General features: G+C 40.5%; 1 protein-coding gene across 1 annotated transcript in view; it reads right to left on the bottom strand.

Moving 5' to 3' along the window:
- The window catches only part of rnf213a (ring finger protein 213a), a 118,472-nt gene that overhangs the window by 59,225 nt on the left and 43,065 nt on the right, over positions 1 to 16,182 (bottom strand). Inside the window, exons 12-30 of the mRNA XM_056249969.1 lie at positions 14,229 to 14,444; positions 13,872 to 14,064; positions 13,710 to 13,765; positions 12,848 to 13,007; positions 12,577 to 12,735; positions 12,151 to 12,249; positions 10,562 to 10,684; positions 9,737 to 9,926; positions 9,482 to 9,655; positions 9,243 to 9,395; positions 8,582 to 9,156; positions 8,315 to 8,474; positions 8,003 to 8,220; positions 7,785 to 7,922; positions 6,080 to 6,244; positions 4,715 to 5,990; positions 4,372 to 4,553; positions 4,131 to 4,286; positions 431 to 4,030 (exon numbers count right to left, since the gene is read on the bottom strand). Of these exons, the coding sequence (XP_056105944.1) occupies positions 431 to 4,030; positions 4,131 to 4,286; positions 4,372 to 4,553; positions 4,715 to 5,990; positions 6,080 to 6,244; positions 7,785 to 7,922; positions 8,003 to 8,220; positions 8,315 to 8,474; positions 8,582 to 9,156; positions 9,243 to 9,395; positions 9,482 to 9,655; positions 9,737 to 9,926; positions 10,562 to 10,684; positions 12,151 to 12,249; positions 12,577 to 12,735; positions 12,848 to 13,007; positions 13,710 to 13,765; positions 13,872 to 14,064; positions 14,229 to 14,444 (7,993 nt within the window). The remainder of the gene's footprint in view (positions 1 to 430; positions 4,031 to 4,130; positions 4,287 to 4,371; positions 4,554 to 4,714; positions 5,991 to 6,079; positions 6,245 to 7,784; positions 7,923 to 8,002; positions 8,221 to 8,314; positions 8,475 to 8,581; positions 9,157 to 9,242; positions 9,396 to 9,481; positions 9,656 to 9,736; positions 9,927 to 10,561; positions 10,685 to 12,150; positions 12,250 to 12,576; positions 12,736 to 12,847; positions 13,008 to 13,709; positions 13,766 to 13,871; positions 14,065 to 14,228; positions 14,445 to 16,182) is intronic.

The following is a 16,182-nucleotide window of genomic DNA, read 5'->3' as shown; positions in this document are numbered from 1 at the left end:
AAAGCCCCATCGATCCCCCAAGTAGACTAAGACATTTCGGTTACTTCTGCTATAGTAAGAAAGCTGCCTGTTTATTTTTTAAAATTATTTTTTACTCACAAATAGCAAATTATCAGTGGTTTCTACCCAACAAAACATATTACATCTTGACATAGCTAAAATGAAAATTATAATATTCTAAAAATTTTCATGACCTTTATTATATATTTTCATTACTTTATTATTTCCAGGTCTAGAAATCACGCCTTTAAAAATTCTAGCATATATCCAGGTTTTCCAAGACCTTAAAAATGACAGTTGTTGCGGGAATGAATTAAAATAAGAAATATCGTTTTGATTTTTAGCTGGTTTGGCTTATTTTAAAGCTTGTTTCTTGTTGCCCCTGATTTAGAACCACTATTCTAGAGTAATAGTCAAAGTATTGCTTTACCTCTGTGAAAAAGGCATGGCTAGGCCCTGCTTGCTGTATGTGGGAAAGGATGAAATCAGCAAGGGAGCTATGCTTCTGCTCTTCAAAGTACATCCTTGACAAGTGATCAGTTTCTACACTGGAGAGGGAAGTGCAGTCTAGCCGAACCACGGCATCTGGTGTTGCACAGTTCAAAAGAATCATTTTGGCCTCATCTAAGATTCTAGGATCTGAGAGCTCCATTTTCCCTTTGAGCTGCTCTGTGACTTGCAGTACAACAGACGCACATGTGTCCGAGTGGTAGCCAATGAAAGCATCAGCTGGACGATAATGACGTGCTTGGGGAGCAATTGGGAGCTTGCTTCTAGCAGAGATGAACCATTGAACCCACTGTTTAAGCTCCTCAACATGGTCCTTTTGCTCACTCTTTAGTACAGTATTGATGTCAAGATAATGTTTCTCCAATCTGTTGATCAGTGGAATGGGAAACTGCTTGTACACAACGTCCTTCTCCTCAATGACGATGAGCCTGAAGTCTTTGTGCACTCTGCATTTGACTCTATGGGTTCCAAGCCCCAGATCCACATATTTCTGACCTCCAAGGCTAACGTAATATTGGTTGAGAGCATCATACAAGCTTTCGTACAAGTTCTGCAAGTTCAGAAGCACGATGGTTTGACCAGTTTCCATACAAATCTTAACACGGTTAATGTTGCGGCATATCTGAGTATACTCCTGGTCTTTTGGAAAGCTTGAACCAAAGATAATCTCGGGTTGGCATTGTTCTGCAAAAAACGTCTGCTGTAGAATTCGAAGGGCTGCATAGTTTTTGGTCAGAACAAGCAGGTATCTGCATTCCTCATCTTGGCCAATGGCTGTGATGTTCTCTCTTACAAGCTCAATGGCACTGATATTCTCAAGCTTCGTTGGGATACTTAGTCTTCTGGTGAAAACTGAGACAGCATCGACATTATCCTTCCCACTGAAGTTCCTTAGCACAGCCTTCACAATCTGGTCTGCACTAGGCTTCTGATTAGAAGCTTTGACAACAGCAAACATCATCTTTATCAAGCTGTAATAGTCTCGCAGACCAAAGAAACCTCTTCCCTGTTTCTTACAGATGTTCAGGTAAGCATGTGCAAATGGCTGAAATAAATCTCTCACCCTTTCAAGGATCATGGCATCCGAGGAACATATTCCTTTTGCACTCTCAATCAATTCCTTTTCATCGGGATCACCACGTGAAACAAATATCCCTCTGTTCATCTTGGCTGGGTCCAAAGCCCAGTTTGAGATGCCGATGAATCCCACCTTCTTGTGAGGTACTGGCTGATCATCTATGCATCCCTCTTCCAGCAAAGGATGTAAAGTTTTCAGAGGCATTTTCTGGGAATCTTCAGCCAAGCCTATCTCATCTAGCACTACGACTGAGACATACTCTGTTAGATTCTTGCCTTCCTGAAAACGAGCACATTGCTTGAATGTATTGATGATCCCCTCTGGTGTAGAATGAGGACTGCACTGAAAGGAAACAAGATGGATCTGCTTCAGTTTTCTAAACAAATCCGAATGGGCTGCTTGGCCTTGCATGGCATCTGCGACCAGAGTTTTAGATAAGGACTTGGAGCTCCCAGGTTTTCCAACCAAAAAGAGAGGTATTCGTAGCTCAATGCAAATCACCATCATGAAGACATTTTCCTTCAAGGCATTGTTTCGAGCAATGGTTTCACCCAATGGGACTCCACTCAGAAAAAGATCCTGAATAACTGAAATCTCCTGCATCACTTTCACAGGGCTGTAGGTCTCTGGAAGGTACCTGCAAATGTTTCTTCTGTATTTCTCTTTATCCTCCAAGCAGGCATGGTAACACACACCAACAGCCATCAGTAATGACCAAAGAATTGGGTTCTTTTCATCAGTATTCCTCTGATTTTCATTTCTCTCAGTCCGCTGAATTCTCTCAAACTGGTCAAGCTCTGAAAGTATCATTGGGTAGTTTTTGTAGAACCAGCCAAAAACTTGCATGCAGCGCTCTACATCCCTCAGACTCACAAAACTACACTCATCCTCTCTTGTTCGCATATACATCTGTGAGGCCGAAAGAACATCAGTGATGGTTGTGATGTAATCTGAACTAATGGAATTGGTTTCAACTACCCTTTCAACTATTTGCTCGATGTACATTTTCTCAGTATTGTCATTGAGTTGTCCAAAGTCCCAAACTAGTGGAATCATGCTAGGTGGTAAAGCCTGCACTCTGTACACTAGCTGGCGAAGTGGAATGGATCCAAGTTTTTCATCCGTTTCCTCAGCACGAACTCTGTATCCCAAACCAGCGGACTCCAATCTCTTGATCATCACGTCTGTGTGTTTTCTGTATGGGTTGCAAGCAGCGATGATTTGCAAGCCAGTGTCACCTGTCAAATGCTGTCCATTAGCAGTGTTGTCGCAGAGGATTTCCTTAATGCTGCTAATGGCCTCTGTTGTGTTTGCTTCATCAAAAAACAACACAGACTCAAAGCCATAATCCACCTTGTTTCTTAACGCCATGGCCTCTGCTTCTCTTACTTTGGTGTAAATCATGTCTGAACTTGTCCCTCCATGAACCTTGACTAATTTCATGTTGTCAGTGGCAACTCCACATCTGTGCATCTCACAAAGGAATTTGATTAGCCTGGTCTTTCCACATCCTGTCTCACCCATGATTATAACAGGAATCCCACAGCGGAAGCGCATGTGAATTGCCAACATTTTCAATATGTTGTCTGTGGTGAGCTCGTACGTTTTATCAGGATCAAGAGGCCACTGTATTCCCAACACCCTGCAAAGCCTCTCAATTTTCTCCCCTCTTTCGAGCTGGTCAAAATCAATGTTGAAAGGGACCCTCTGAAGTTTAAGGCCCTCATAGAGCTCTTTGGTCATGATGTTCTGCTTGATCACTCTTTTTGTTGATGGATCAATAGCATCAATCCCATTCTGTGCATTTGGCTGAAGATGAAAGCCAATGAATGTCATGGACTCGTGGTCATCATTGAAGAAAATGTACGGATGTGGTTCTGACTCCCATCGTTTTCTTATCCTAAAGGGAGCTAGATCCTCCTCATTGGCAGAAGAAAGGTCATTGTGCAGTCTTCCTGGACTCTGATCAGAGATACTAAGTGAGGGAGTGGCAAAATCCTTTGCCATGAGGATCATGAAATCAACAACAAAGTTTTTGAATCCCATCAGAGTATCCCCAATGAAAGACACATCACAGAAAACCGTTCTCTCACAATCCCGAAGTTGTAAATTCAGGAACCAGGCAAAATTACGCAACTCTGCCCAAGAGGGGTCTATGATGCCGCAGTACACAAACAACATCTGCAGGCATTCAACATGAGTGCCCTCCACTCCTTGGTACATGAAGGCATCTAAATTGTCACCATTGTAGAAGCGTTGCAGGTACTGATAAGGCCGCTGGTAGGCCTCACTTCTGAACTCTTGGTCATCCATAAGGGGATCTTCATCCTCCATTATTGATGGATCTTCCTGGATTCTCATTTCCAACTCAAGTACCTCTTTGGGAGGACGGCAATAGACACTTGGAAACACATCCAAGTAAGCAGATGGAACATTTGCACCCTACCAAGAAAAAGGCAAATTAATACATGAGGCATTTGTCTGATTAATGACAAAAAATTCCTACGTGATTTAATGAAACAATTTATATCCATTTACTTACAGCTCTTCGATCATTTCGGGATGTGCTGGCATCAGGCCTCAGGATCTCAATGACATACAAGTGCTTATTACTGGTTTTCCACATGTTTCCTTCTGAGTCTTTGAGGTATCCAAGGATCAACAGCCTGAACAGAAATTCATGAAGTCCTTTTTTTACCTGTAAGTATATAATATATTGAAAAAAAGCAGCAACATATATTTCTATTTGTTCATCGAATTAAACGAATAAATACAGTTACTACCATGGTGGTGACATCAAAATGATAGACTGAAAGCTCCTTTTTCTTGGGGCTGTTGAGCAAGGACTGAAGGATGACATTTTCATCAATTCTTGGGTCAATTAACCTGATGCACTTCAGCTGCGAAGGCTTCTTAGTGATCTTCTTCAAGTTCTCATACATTCTTTTAATGTAAAGTGATTTTCCTAAAATGAACAACAGATTATAATTATGCATCTTACACATTTTGCAAAAAATATTTATTCATACACACACAGAAAACAAAGTTTTTTCCCCGCTATATAGCCAACTGACAAGAATTCTGAAAACTAACTATATTAAATCCATTACTTAAATGCATACTCACCAACTCCTGATCTTTCTGAGGATACAATTCCCACACATTGTCTGTTTTTGAACACATCAGCAGCACTGGATGTGTCAGCTGGGACTGTAAAATGCCTAGCAAGGTATCGTTGAATACTGGTTATTGGTTCTTGGGGAATTAAGTGCAATCTAAATTGACTAAAAGCTGAAGGAAGGTATGCATGTTCTCTATTAGAGCTGCAGACCAACACCAGCCTGTAATCATTCCTGCTCAGTGCATTTTGACGCTGAAAAAATTGCTCCACTTTGTAGCTCACTTCGTAGGTGAGTTGGTCCACATAGAGCATTGTGTATATCTTCTTTCCCCTGTAGCCAGCAGAGAGACAGCGCCTGAGGAAAAGTTCCACTTCTTCATAAGGAGTGGAAGAACTACAGAGGAGTACTTCATCATAGGTTGGTAGAGGCTCATTCTTGCTGCTCATGTAAATTGAAATGCATGATATCAGAATTTCCTCAGAAGGGCAGATGATTAGATTTGGTCTTCCAATAGCCATTCCATTGGGAAGTTTCCTCTGAATGTCCCTTGTTCTCTCATGCTGTAAATACCCATCACCCTCAATTTCACTGGGGCTGTTGGCCAAAATTTCAAGAAGATATCCAAGGCTTCTGACATCAAGGGAGTCTGGCAGAAAATTCTTCATGTCTCGCATGTAAGCATTCCAAATCACATCGAGCTTTTCAGACCCATTAGCATTCCCCAAGAGATTTTCCAAGTCCTCAAATGTTGGGTATGGCTCGTCAGTACTATCATTTTCAATCACACTAGGGACTTCAACAAAAGTTTGGAAGTCTAAGTCTTCATTTTGCTCAGGACCCTTCTTAATTACTTCATACTGAAGCCTGTGCCAAGCCCGTCTTAAATCTGAAGTGGAGCAATCAGGTTTGATGAAGGAGAGCATCATAAGAACTTGATCTTCCATTTCGGTCACATTGTTCTGGCTGAGCTGACGGCACATGTAGACTACTTGTTCTGCAGTGTAATAGTTTAAGTAGTAATGCTGAGATCTCTGCTTGTCCATAAAAATCTTCCAGAAGTGTAGGCACCTCTCGATTTTCTTACAGACTTTAGGCAACTGTTCTGTGACATCACCTTCCACCACGATGGCACTGACAACACTCCCTAAGTTGAAGTCCATTATGATGCATGCATCTTTACTATTCGAGTTGACATTTGCCTCCCAATGTCTGAACAATGGATTTCCAGCAACAAACAAATCAATAAAAGCAGAGGCCAACCTCTGTACATTGGCAAATACCTGGAAACAAGGAAGAAGTTCATTCAGGGATAATTACAATAGCATGGTGAAATATAACAGAATAAAACAGCTAAAAGCTGAAAGGTCACCTCTGCAAACTGATCGACTTCACACTGGCCTTGATCTCCTTTGCCAGACATTAGCATCAATTTATTCTGAAGATCCCTGAGGTCTTCAAGAGAATAAGTGCGTGTCTCACAGCCCTCATCGTGCTCTTCCATAATTTGAAGCTTCAGAATATTTTCCAAGCATAACTGAAAAAAAGTAATATTCATGAGTTGATATTTCTGAAATATTATCTGTATCAATTAGGTCAGTGGTTCCCAACCTTTTTTTGTCTGAGACCCCCTTTTTCCCAAGAAAATATTTTAGGGCCCCCCTTCACATTTAATGATATTATCGCTCTTGTAAACTTGCAGCAAGGATGACAAAATATGTTTTTTTTTCAAACAAACGGTATGTTTATGCACAAATAATAGCCTATAATATTGAAAATACAATAACAAAAACATCAGTAGGCCGTTTGTAATTTAAAAACGTAAGCCTAGGAGAAGCCTATAAATTGGCCCTATTTGAAATGCAAAAACAAAAATATTCACACTGGTGTGTAGGTAAAAAAAAGAAAGAATATAGGCTATTACTAAATGACTGCTGTCTGGGGCCTCAATACTTGCATGTTATTTGTGAGGCTTTATCAATGTGAGGCTTTATTTTTTACGCTTTTGGCGCTATAGCGAGCGATAATAAACTTGCATTTATTAACAGAATAATGCGTCTTTCGGAAGAACATTGTAGCCGGAACTACATCTCTCTGTGTACGTCTATGACGAGTCACGCAGGTACTGGGCTACTCCGCAGCATCAGCGATCCGAACCAGTGTAAAATAGTCCCAATGTAAACACTTATTATAGGTGTACCATAGTGGTTCAGGATAAGACAAAAACACGGATTGGAAAATGGATTCATGATGAACTCGCTCATTATATACATTTTTTAAATTTAGAACAGAAAAAAGTTAAGGACTTTTATTTAATGCTCATTGCTCAAACCTTTCAAAATATGATGTGACCCCCCACAGAGCTCGCTGAGGCCCCCTTGTGGGCCTCGACCCCCCTGTTGGGAACCGATGAATTAGGCTATTCGATGATGATAAAGACAGCTAAAAATAAGCATTGTGCTAATTTGGCATGTCATTGCTCTCGAGGGAAACTTAGCTAAAATGTAGCTTAAGCAGTGTTTTAGAACCTAATAACTGGTTTTGTAGCTGGTCCAAGCTAGTCAGTTATTAAGTTGCTGGATTATCAGCCTGGGGTGCGTTTCCTAAAGCCAACAATGGTCGCAAGTTCCGTCGTTACCAATAGAGTTCAATGAAAATTGCGAGCAGAGTTGGCAAACAATGCTTTTGGGAAACGCACGCCTGGATGGGGACTGGGATGAGCTGGTAACCCATCTTGGTCTAGCTACTAATCAGCTGCCATTTTTTGTCAAAAATCAGTATGACCACTTTTCATCCCACCTACTTTATTCGAGCAAGGACCTTGACCATAATGACCAGGTCTCTATTAGCTGATAGTCTAGCTTGTCAATTGCCTAATTGCCTTGTTAGTCACCTGCTTGGACTAACTAGAAACCTGATTTTCCCAGTAATGCCCCTGACAAAGTATGGTCAACCAGCTTGGACCAACTAGAAACTATTCGATTTGACTAAAATCAATTTATATTCATGAGTATTTCAAACTGTCTGTGTGCATGATTTGTGCAACATCTATTTGAACTCAAACAGTAATGACAAACCTTCTTTTGGTTTTGTGCACTGATAATGTAGATGCCCTTTGTGTTGATAGCTGATGCCAGAGATAGAGAGGACAGTTCCACTGACCCATGGCTATCCTTGACTGTCTTCAACCATTCAATGTGTCTTGCAGTGTCACACTGAAGCAAAGAAAATGTTGGTGAACAAAAATATAAACATTCTTGTTTTCTTCCTTGTCAAAGCTGGCAGATACTCTTACCAATTTTTTGGGGAGGTTGGGGTCATTGTCAAGTGCCTTCCAAAGTTTTTTCAGCATATCTTTAAAAAGCCTGAAGTCAGTATCTGGCTTTAAATCATAGAGCATTGAGGAGTACCCAAGAACTGCATCATGAAAGCAGGCCACGCGATCCACATCCAAATCATTCTCTCCAGCAGAGATGGAAGCCAAATCCACAAAGACTTTCAACTCATTGATGTCTGAAGTGATAAAGAGGAATAACATTTGCTTACAAAAAAACATTAAAATGATAAAATCACGTTCAATTACCAGTGCAAACACCTATTTGGTTACCTTCAAGAGCCTCTTTAACCCACATAACAAAGCTCTTCCTGAGGCCAAGTTCATGAAGGCACAGTCTACGGGAATCTGTGATGTCCACAAGCACAGTTTTTGCCTGCATCAACTCATTGTCAATGCTGTCAAGACGCTCTTGTTTAAAATCCACCTGTGTCTAAAGGGAAGAAAGCCTCATGGGTTTAACATATCCCTTACTTATTTTAATCAAAATTAATTTATTTGACAACAGGAAGCATATTGGCAAAAATTAAGATGACTTACAGTAATAAGCAGCTTGTCCAAGACTTGAAAGTCTCCTTGTAGGCAGAGCGTCTGTTTGACCTTCATGACCACCTGAGCCGACTCTACTGCCAGATAAAGCTCATGGTACTGCTCGATCTGCTGGATTCTTGTCTGGACCCAACGCTGGTCATCACGGAGATCCAGATTGCAAATGATTGCAACTTCCGCTGCCAGTTCTTCGTATTTTCCCTTGTAGGCCTTGAATGTTACATCAACCTCTTCAAAAGTTATGCTACCATCTTTAAGGCTTGTGTATATGTTTCTGTAGGTATCATAACATGGTTCGAATATTTCTCTGTTAAGATCTTCGAGTGTGATGTCCTCATCTGCTAACTCTTTTGCCTCATTCACCCAACACGATTTGAAAATGTAGCTGTCTTTATAGATATTTAGGACCTCCGCCATAGATCGAACCTCATCATCAAGCTTAAAGTAGGTGACTACTTGTGACACTGGAGAGGGAATTTGATTTAATGAATGAACCTCCATGAATTCATCCAGGTCCATCTCATCTATGTCAATATGGTGTTTTTCTTTCAACCCTTCAAAATCAACTGTAAATCACAACAAATATTATAGTATTAACATCTCTGTATAAAAACAATCTGTTATTCTCAGGTGTTCAATAAACAGTGTTTACCCGTCACATGCTCCTCTAGACTGCGGCACATTGTAATGAGAGCATCCACCAATGCACTCTCATGACTGATAGCCTTCACCTCCTCTTGTCTACACTGAAGAAGCCTCTTCATGGCGTTGGTGTCCTTGTATTGTTCATTTTCACAAAAACACTCTGGAAAAACAGCAGGGTCATGACTCTTCACATGACTCTTATAGTATGTTAAAAGGGTAAAATCTCATCTGTGTGAGGTATTTTACCTAAATTAAGCAGCTCAAAGAACGAACTCCTCTTCTGCAGGATGTGATTGAGTAGCTTTATCCTTATTTTCCCAGTTACAAGTTGATGTAAAATGCTTGTAAATAATGATGTTGCCATGGCTAATTTCTCTTTAGCTTCTTCAGAAAGCTGTTCGATCATTTTTTCATCAGCACCTGCAGCCAGAACATAAATAATATCTCCGTCATAATGTCTTTAAAAATAAAATGCCATGTGGATGGAAACCATATAATTACCATGAAGCTGAAAGATATTTTTGGCTGCTGTCCAGCCCAGAAGATGTTTGAGAAGAACTTCTTCCTCCAGAGAGGTTCCTTTGTCATCTTTTGGCCAGGACTTTAGGATGATGGTAGACACAAGCTTTCCAAATTTCCAGTTTATCCGTAATTTACTGAATCTCTCAAAAAGTTTACCCTCAGATTTAGTCTGTTAAAAAAAAAGTCTGTATAGTAAGATTACATTTGTACTGTATGTTTCCCATATGAAATCCTACACAAAATACAATATAACAACTGTTTTAGTCTTATTTCATGATATGTATATGTATATTGTATTGTAGTGCTTTGGGTATGAGAAACCTAATTATCTATGTGCTATTAACAAAACTCTCATGTCATTCCAAAACAAAAATTATTTTAAAAGTAAATGAAAGTTGATCAGGACTAGGTCTGATAAGCTCCTAAAAGCACCACAAAAGTCATAAAACTGGTCCATATGATCTGTACTTTATATTTATAGTCTTCTGACACTTCTGAGGCCAACATTCAAACCATTATTCTTTGAAAATCTTGACAGCTGCCTTAGCCTAACCAGTATATTATTTAAAATTGATCTTGTTGTGTTCCACATAAGAAAATCATATGTTTTTAGAATGACATGAGGGCGAGTAAAATATGACATAATTTTCATTTATTTAGTGAACCATTTTTTTAAACACTTCAAGCCAGCATGTATTTACTAAATAAATTCTGTGGGTACAAATAATCCTCAGACTGGACTTTGGTCCTAATTTCATTTTATTAAATTTTCGAATGCATGTTTACTCAGTGCAAGACCCTTACCTGGCATATTGTGGTAACAGCCTGGAGAGCACACTTCTCTACACTACCCACCAAAAAAGGCTGGGAGCCGTTAAGTTCCTCGATCTTAGAGCAATAAACCTCAATTTGATCGAGATGATCTTCCTAATAAGAGTAAAAACAAATAGTTTTGCATATTACCAATACAGAAAGACACACACTGAAATATGTCAGTGAAGGCTGTCAGTTGTACAGATGTCTAGCCACATTTGTTGTAGTTCCACCAGAATCTCTGTTACTTACGGTACGGTTTCTGCTGGGGAATGTGTATCATTATCAAATGATGCCACTTGGATGAATTTTCATAAAGCAACAAAGAAACACAATTCAGTTGGAACTAGAGTTCAACTGAAGTTTATACTTCACTAGACACTAGGACTAGTGAATTATATGGCAATCATATTAAGGATCATATGGGAATCACAAGGAACTTAACAATCCTGGCTCTGATTCGGAAGAGGAATCACAGTACAGATAGGCACAGTTGCTTGACAAATCAGTGTACTCCTTTATTATATTAGTGAATATTTTAAGCGGTGCTTTAAAAGGGAGACGCCTGCCTCGGCTAAGAAATAGTTCGAACGAGACAGGTTGTTTATAGTTGATGGGCAAATTAAGGAGGCAGAAAATAATTTGCTTAATTTTAAATTTTTTAATACATTTTTTTGTGTGTGGGGGGGGGGGGGGGGGGGGCTCTATCATGTACGGCTACGGAGGCCATCCCAGAACTGTCGGTGCCTCCCTGGCCCCCTGAACTGCCAACGACTCCCTGGCCCCCTGAACTGTCAGGCGCCTCCCTGGCACTCTGAACTGCCAATGCCTCCCTGGCCCCCTGAACTACCAACGACTCCCTGGCCCCCAAAACTGTCAGGTGCCTCCCTGGCCCTCTGAACTGCCAACGCCTCCCTGGCCCCCTGAACTGTCAGGCGCCTCCCTGGCCCCCTGAACTACCAACGACTCCCTGGCCCCCTGAACTGTCGGTGCCTCCCTGGCCCCCTGAACCGCCAACGCCTCCCTGGCCCCCTGAACTGCCAATGCCTCCCTGGCCCCCTGAACTGCCAACGCCTCCCTGGCCCCCTGGAACTGTCGCGCCTCCCTAAACTGTTGGGCGCCACCCTGGCCCTCTGAACTGTCGGGCACCTCCCTGGCCCCCTGAACTACCAACGACTCCCTGGCCCCCTGAACTGTCGGTGCCTCCCTGGCCCCCTGAACCGCCAACGCCTCCCTGGCCCCCTGAACTGCCAATGCCTCCCTGGCCCCCTGAACTGCCAACGCCTCCCTGGCCCCCTGGAACTGTCGCGCCTCCCTATACTGTTGGGCGCCACCCTGGCCCTCTGAACTGTCGGGCACCTCCCTGGAATCCGCTCTTATGGGGGGGGTGGGGGGAATCCGCTGGAATCCGCTCTTATGGGGGGGCATACAATTGCTGATTGAGCAAATGTATGTTTTATATTCTCACTTGTTTGTAAGAAAAAGAAAGCAAATCATAAAAAAAACACAGATAAAAATAAAGGACCGGTTCTTGACTCCCAACCCTACTAGATGTGTATACTGGAACTGTGTAATATTACCTGTTGATATTTCCCCTCAAAGTCTCGTGTAAAGGTTTCTTTCCATTCTTTAGTGAAGTCCTTACTCATGAAATCTATGGCAATTATGTTATTCCACATCTGTAAAGCAGAACAAAAGACATCATTATAATAAACTACACTGAACAAAATTATAAACGCAACATTTTTGTTTTTGCCCCCATTTTTCATGACCTGAACTCAAAGATCTAAGACTTTTTTTATGTACACAAAAGGCTTATTTCTCTAAAATATTGTTCACAAATCTGTCTAAATCTGTGTTAGTGAGCACTTCACACTTCACAAAGTCTTTGAGTTCAGCTCATGAAAAATGGGGGCAAAAACAAAAGTGTTGCATTTATTATTTTGTTCAAAGTATAATCTCAGAGGGAATCTACCATTTTGTATGATCATACTTATTCTGCTTACCTCAATCTCTTTAGTGAAGCTGATAGCCGATAGAGATAGATAGTTATTGTTCAAAAGCCTGCCTTTGAAAGTTTGTCTGATCCATCCTCTCACAGTTTGCTTGGCATCATTGAGTAACGCAAGAGTCTTCTCGGGAAAAGCGTCTGTTTGTTGTGTTTTCTTAGGTTTGAACAAATATTCAGGCATACTGAGTCAATTTTATGTCTTTATGTCTTTTATGTTTGTAATCAATAATTTAAAACAAAGATAATATGATTTTAGGATGGAATACCTGGGCAAATCCTGATACAGAGGCCACAAGGTTCATGCAAGCAACAGGAGTATCAGTGAAATTTTGGGCATAGCCATAGTAATTAACTCCTTTGCAGATCTTCTCTAGAAGTTTGCAAGTTGCTTGTATGCACTGAATGCCATAAGCCTCATTCAGACAGCTGCAACAGTAATGAAAGCAAGTTAATCTAGAGACCCCCTGATAAATTTTACCACATACAAGCCAATTAAATGTTTGAGAGTGGCCTGTTGATAATGAAATCAACATGAACTTATATTTTAACTCAATAATTTCTTACCCTAAACGGACGTAACATCAACCATGATTTGCTAATTTACTCAATACTGGAAAAATGGCAAAATAACAATTTTCACCATGAAACTGGTTCTGGACCATCACTTAAAAGCATATAAATAAAATAATAATAATAAATCATTATATTTAAGCAGAGGTTACAACAGTGATAATTAATTTTTGGAGGTCTATTTTCCCCCATTTGCTGCAAGGCAAGGCTTAATAAGCTGATCAGCCACATGCCAATTACAGCTCAATTGATTGGCTACATTTTTTTTCAGAAAAACTCTCAAAACAGTGTATTCAAGGAAATGCAAACAAAAAAACAGAAACCACAGCATCCACAGAATTGTTTTTGTTTTGATTTTTCAAATTTGCCAAGTGTGGTCAAATTCTCTAATTTTCAAATTTGGTTGGGTCCCAATTATTGCCATTTGTGAAACATTTGAATACCAAATTATTAAAAAATATATTATTTATATAACTCCTGAGTTTATTCAGATATAGAAACAATTTCAGAAGGAAACAAACAGATTTAGATCCCTAAATATTTGTAGAAGAACTTTACCTGTAACTTTGTTCGAGCAAGTTACTTTGAATGTGCGCCAGAGTCTCTGAAACACCCTAAGATAAAAATAATAATAATTAAATATTATATTGTATGCTAAAACGGTCATCTGTTTTGGTTTGTACAATTTATGGTTATTTCTAGTTATGGCTTGATACTCACTGTGGAAGTGCCGTAGGATATATCATTGGGGCATTTCATGGTGAAAAGCTGCAGGATGTCCAGGAGCTCTACATGTATGATGGAGCTGCACTCGGCCAACTCATCTACAGTCATCAGATACATCCAAGACCGGGCCAGCAGTCTGTCTACCTCAACCAAATGTCCATGTGTCTTCATGAGGTTCAATATCGACCTAAATTAGAGGGATTCAGTGAAAAATAAGAAAAATAAATTCATGATACAGTACTTTCCACTAAAACTTAAGCGAGTTAAACGTTTAATGGCAACTTCTTCTAAAAGTTCAAACATTAAATTCAAACATTTGGAAAATTAAATTTGAACAGAGAGATTTAACACCTTCGACCTTGGGATCCAATGGAAAGTATGTCAGCTGATTTGAGTCCCTGCAGTCCAGCCCAGCTCTGCCCATATTGTGGGTTGATCTTGTTAAACACTGGCTCAAATGGTTTTGAAGATCCTTTGAGAAGATGCAGTAGTGGAATTACGATGATCCATCTATACATGCTGGCAGCTCTCACTCTGTTGATCAGCGCTTCCACCATCTCAGACAAGCTGAAGAGGGAAGAAATGTTACAAGACATTTTAGATCATGCAGAAATGTGAAGCTTGTATATTTGTTGGAGCACTTGCATGAAAAAAAATAACATTCACATTTCACTGCTTTATAAGTGGACTTATTTCTCTAACTGAGTGTGGGTCTGAGTCTACTATTGTTTTTTGCAACCCAGTTTAGGCTTAGTTGTTATACTAGGTTTCCTGTCCTACTTCTTGTCTATAATTGAAAAATTGTTCTCTTCTCCTTGGATCGCCACTTTACTGTGGTGAAGAAGCGTGTGTGTAAGCTGGCAGAGCTTCACTCCTGCTAGGTTTCCTGACAAAATGCAATCCAACAATGAACAGAAGAACTGCAGATGATGACTTCTGTCAGATAAGGTCAGCACCAGAGGATGGTCCCCAACTGTCCTAATGCCACTGAACCCTGCTAACACTTGATGCAGAGAACTCAAATACAAATTTAAAACACAGGCACTCTCACTCTAACCTCTGGCACCTCATTGACTACGTAATAGTCTGCACAAAAGACCACCGAAGGATCTTGCACCACAGCAATGTCCAGTGTGGATGACTGCTCCTCCCTGCTGGACTGACCATCGCCTTATTCATTCCATCCCGTCTATTTGACACAATTAAATGACACCACTTGCAGAAAACAGTTCCAGGCAGTGTTCAGCACAGAACTGCCAAAAACATATGCTAAAACACACAGGGGCATCTTCAAGTCCGCCATCATTAACTCCATTAACTTCCATCATTAATAATAATAAGTTGGACATACTTGACCACACTTCTGTCAGAACCACCATCGTCAAATACAATTGACAGTCAAGATTTTAATATACAACATAATTCAAGAATTTAGTCTGATTCAAAGGGGAATCATAATGCCAAATCCTAAGTGACAAGGGGTGGAGCTGGGGAGGGAGGAGGGTAATCAGCTCCTGAGAAACGCGATAGCTGCTGATAATACTGAAGGAGCTTATATATGAATACTGTGATAGGCATCGTATTCCTATAGGTAGACGTGGATCAGCTGATGCGAGCTTGACTAACGTGACCTGCCAGAAGTGACGCTACGCTTAATATGACTCACCATCATTGGTTTGAAGAAAATGACACAGAAACCCAACAGCTCATTGACATCAAACGGCAATCGACATCAACTGCAAGATTAAACGAGCAGCACATGATAAAGCAAAGACCATCATACAAAGACGGGTCAAGGAACTGAATACATCCTGCAGACTCCAGAGGTTTCTTTGACACCACAAGAACAGTATATGGGCCTAGCTACCACTCTGTAACCACTCCACTCCAAGGATGGACTTACAATGCGTCTACACCAGACGCGATTATAGTTGATCGCATTGCGTCGAGCAGCAACAGTTAAAAGCACTGGACGCGACAAAGTCCATTTGTCCTTCGTATCAGAAGAAACGCAGGAGCTTAGAGCGTGTCAGAAACAGAATGGGGCATCAGTTAACTGTCTGGGTTTTGTTGTGTCACGCTGTGTTGCATCCAGTTAGACCAGCCTTTCTCAAAGTGGGTGCCGCGGCACACTGGGGTGCCCGCCAAAAAATTACGTAGGCTAAAAATATATATATATATATATTTGAATTTACATAAATACATTCTTCTTATTTTTAAACATATGAACGTATTAATAAAATTGTAAATTCATTTTAGATAAATATATATATATAAAATTAACCATAAAAATCCATCTCACAAG

The sequence above is a fragment of the Rhinichthys klamathensis genome, unplaced genomic scaffold, assembly GCF_029890125.1.
Source record: "Rhinichthys klamathensis goyatoka isolate OS25496 unplaced genomic scaffold, OSU_Roscu_1.1 h1tg000065l_1, whole genome shotgun sequence".
Taxonomy (NCBI): domain Eukaryota; kingdom Metazoa; phylum Chordata; class Actinopteri; order Cypriniformes; family Leuciscidae; genus Rhinichthys; species Rhinichthys klamathensis.
Note: the sequence above shows the minus strand (reverse complement) of the source record. Positions and strands in the feature narration are given on the sequence as shown.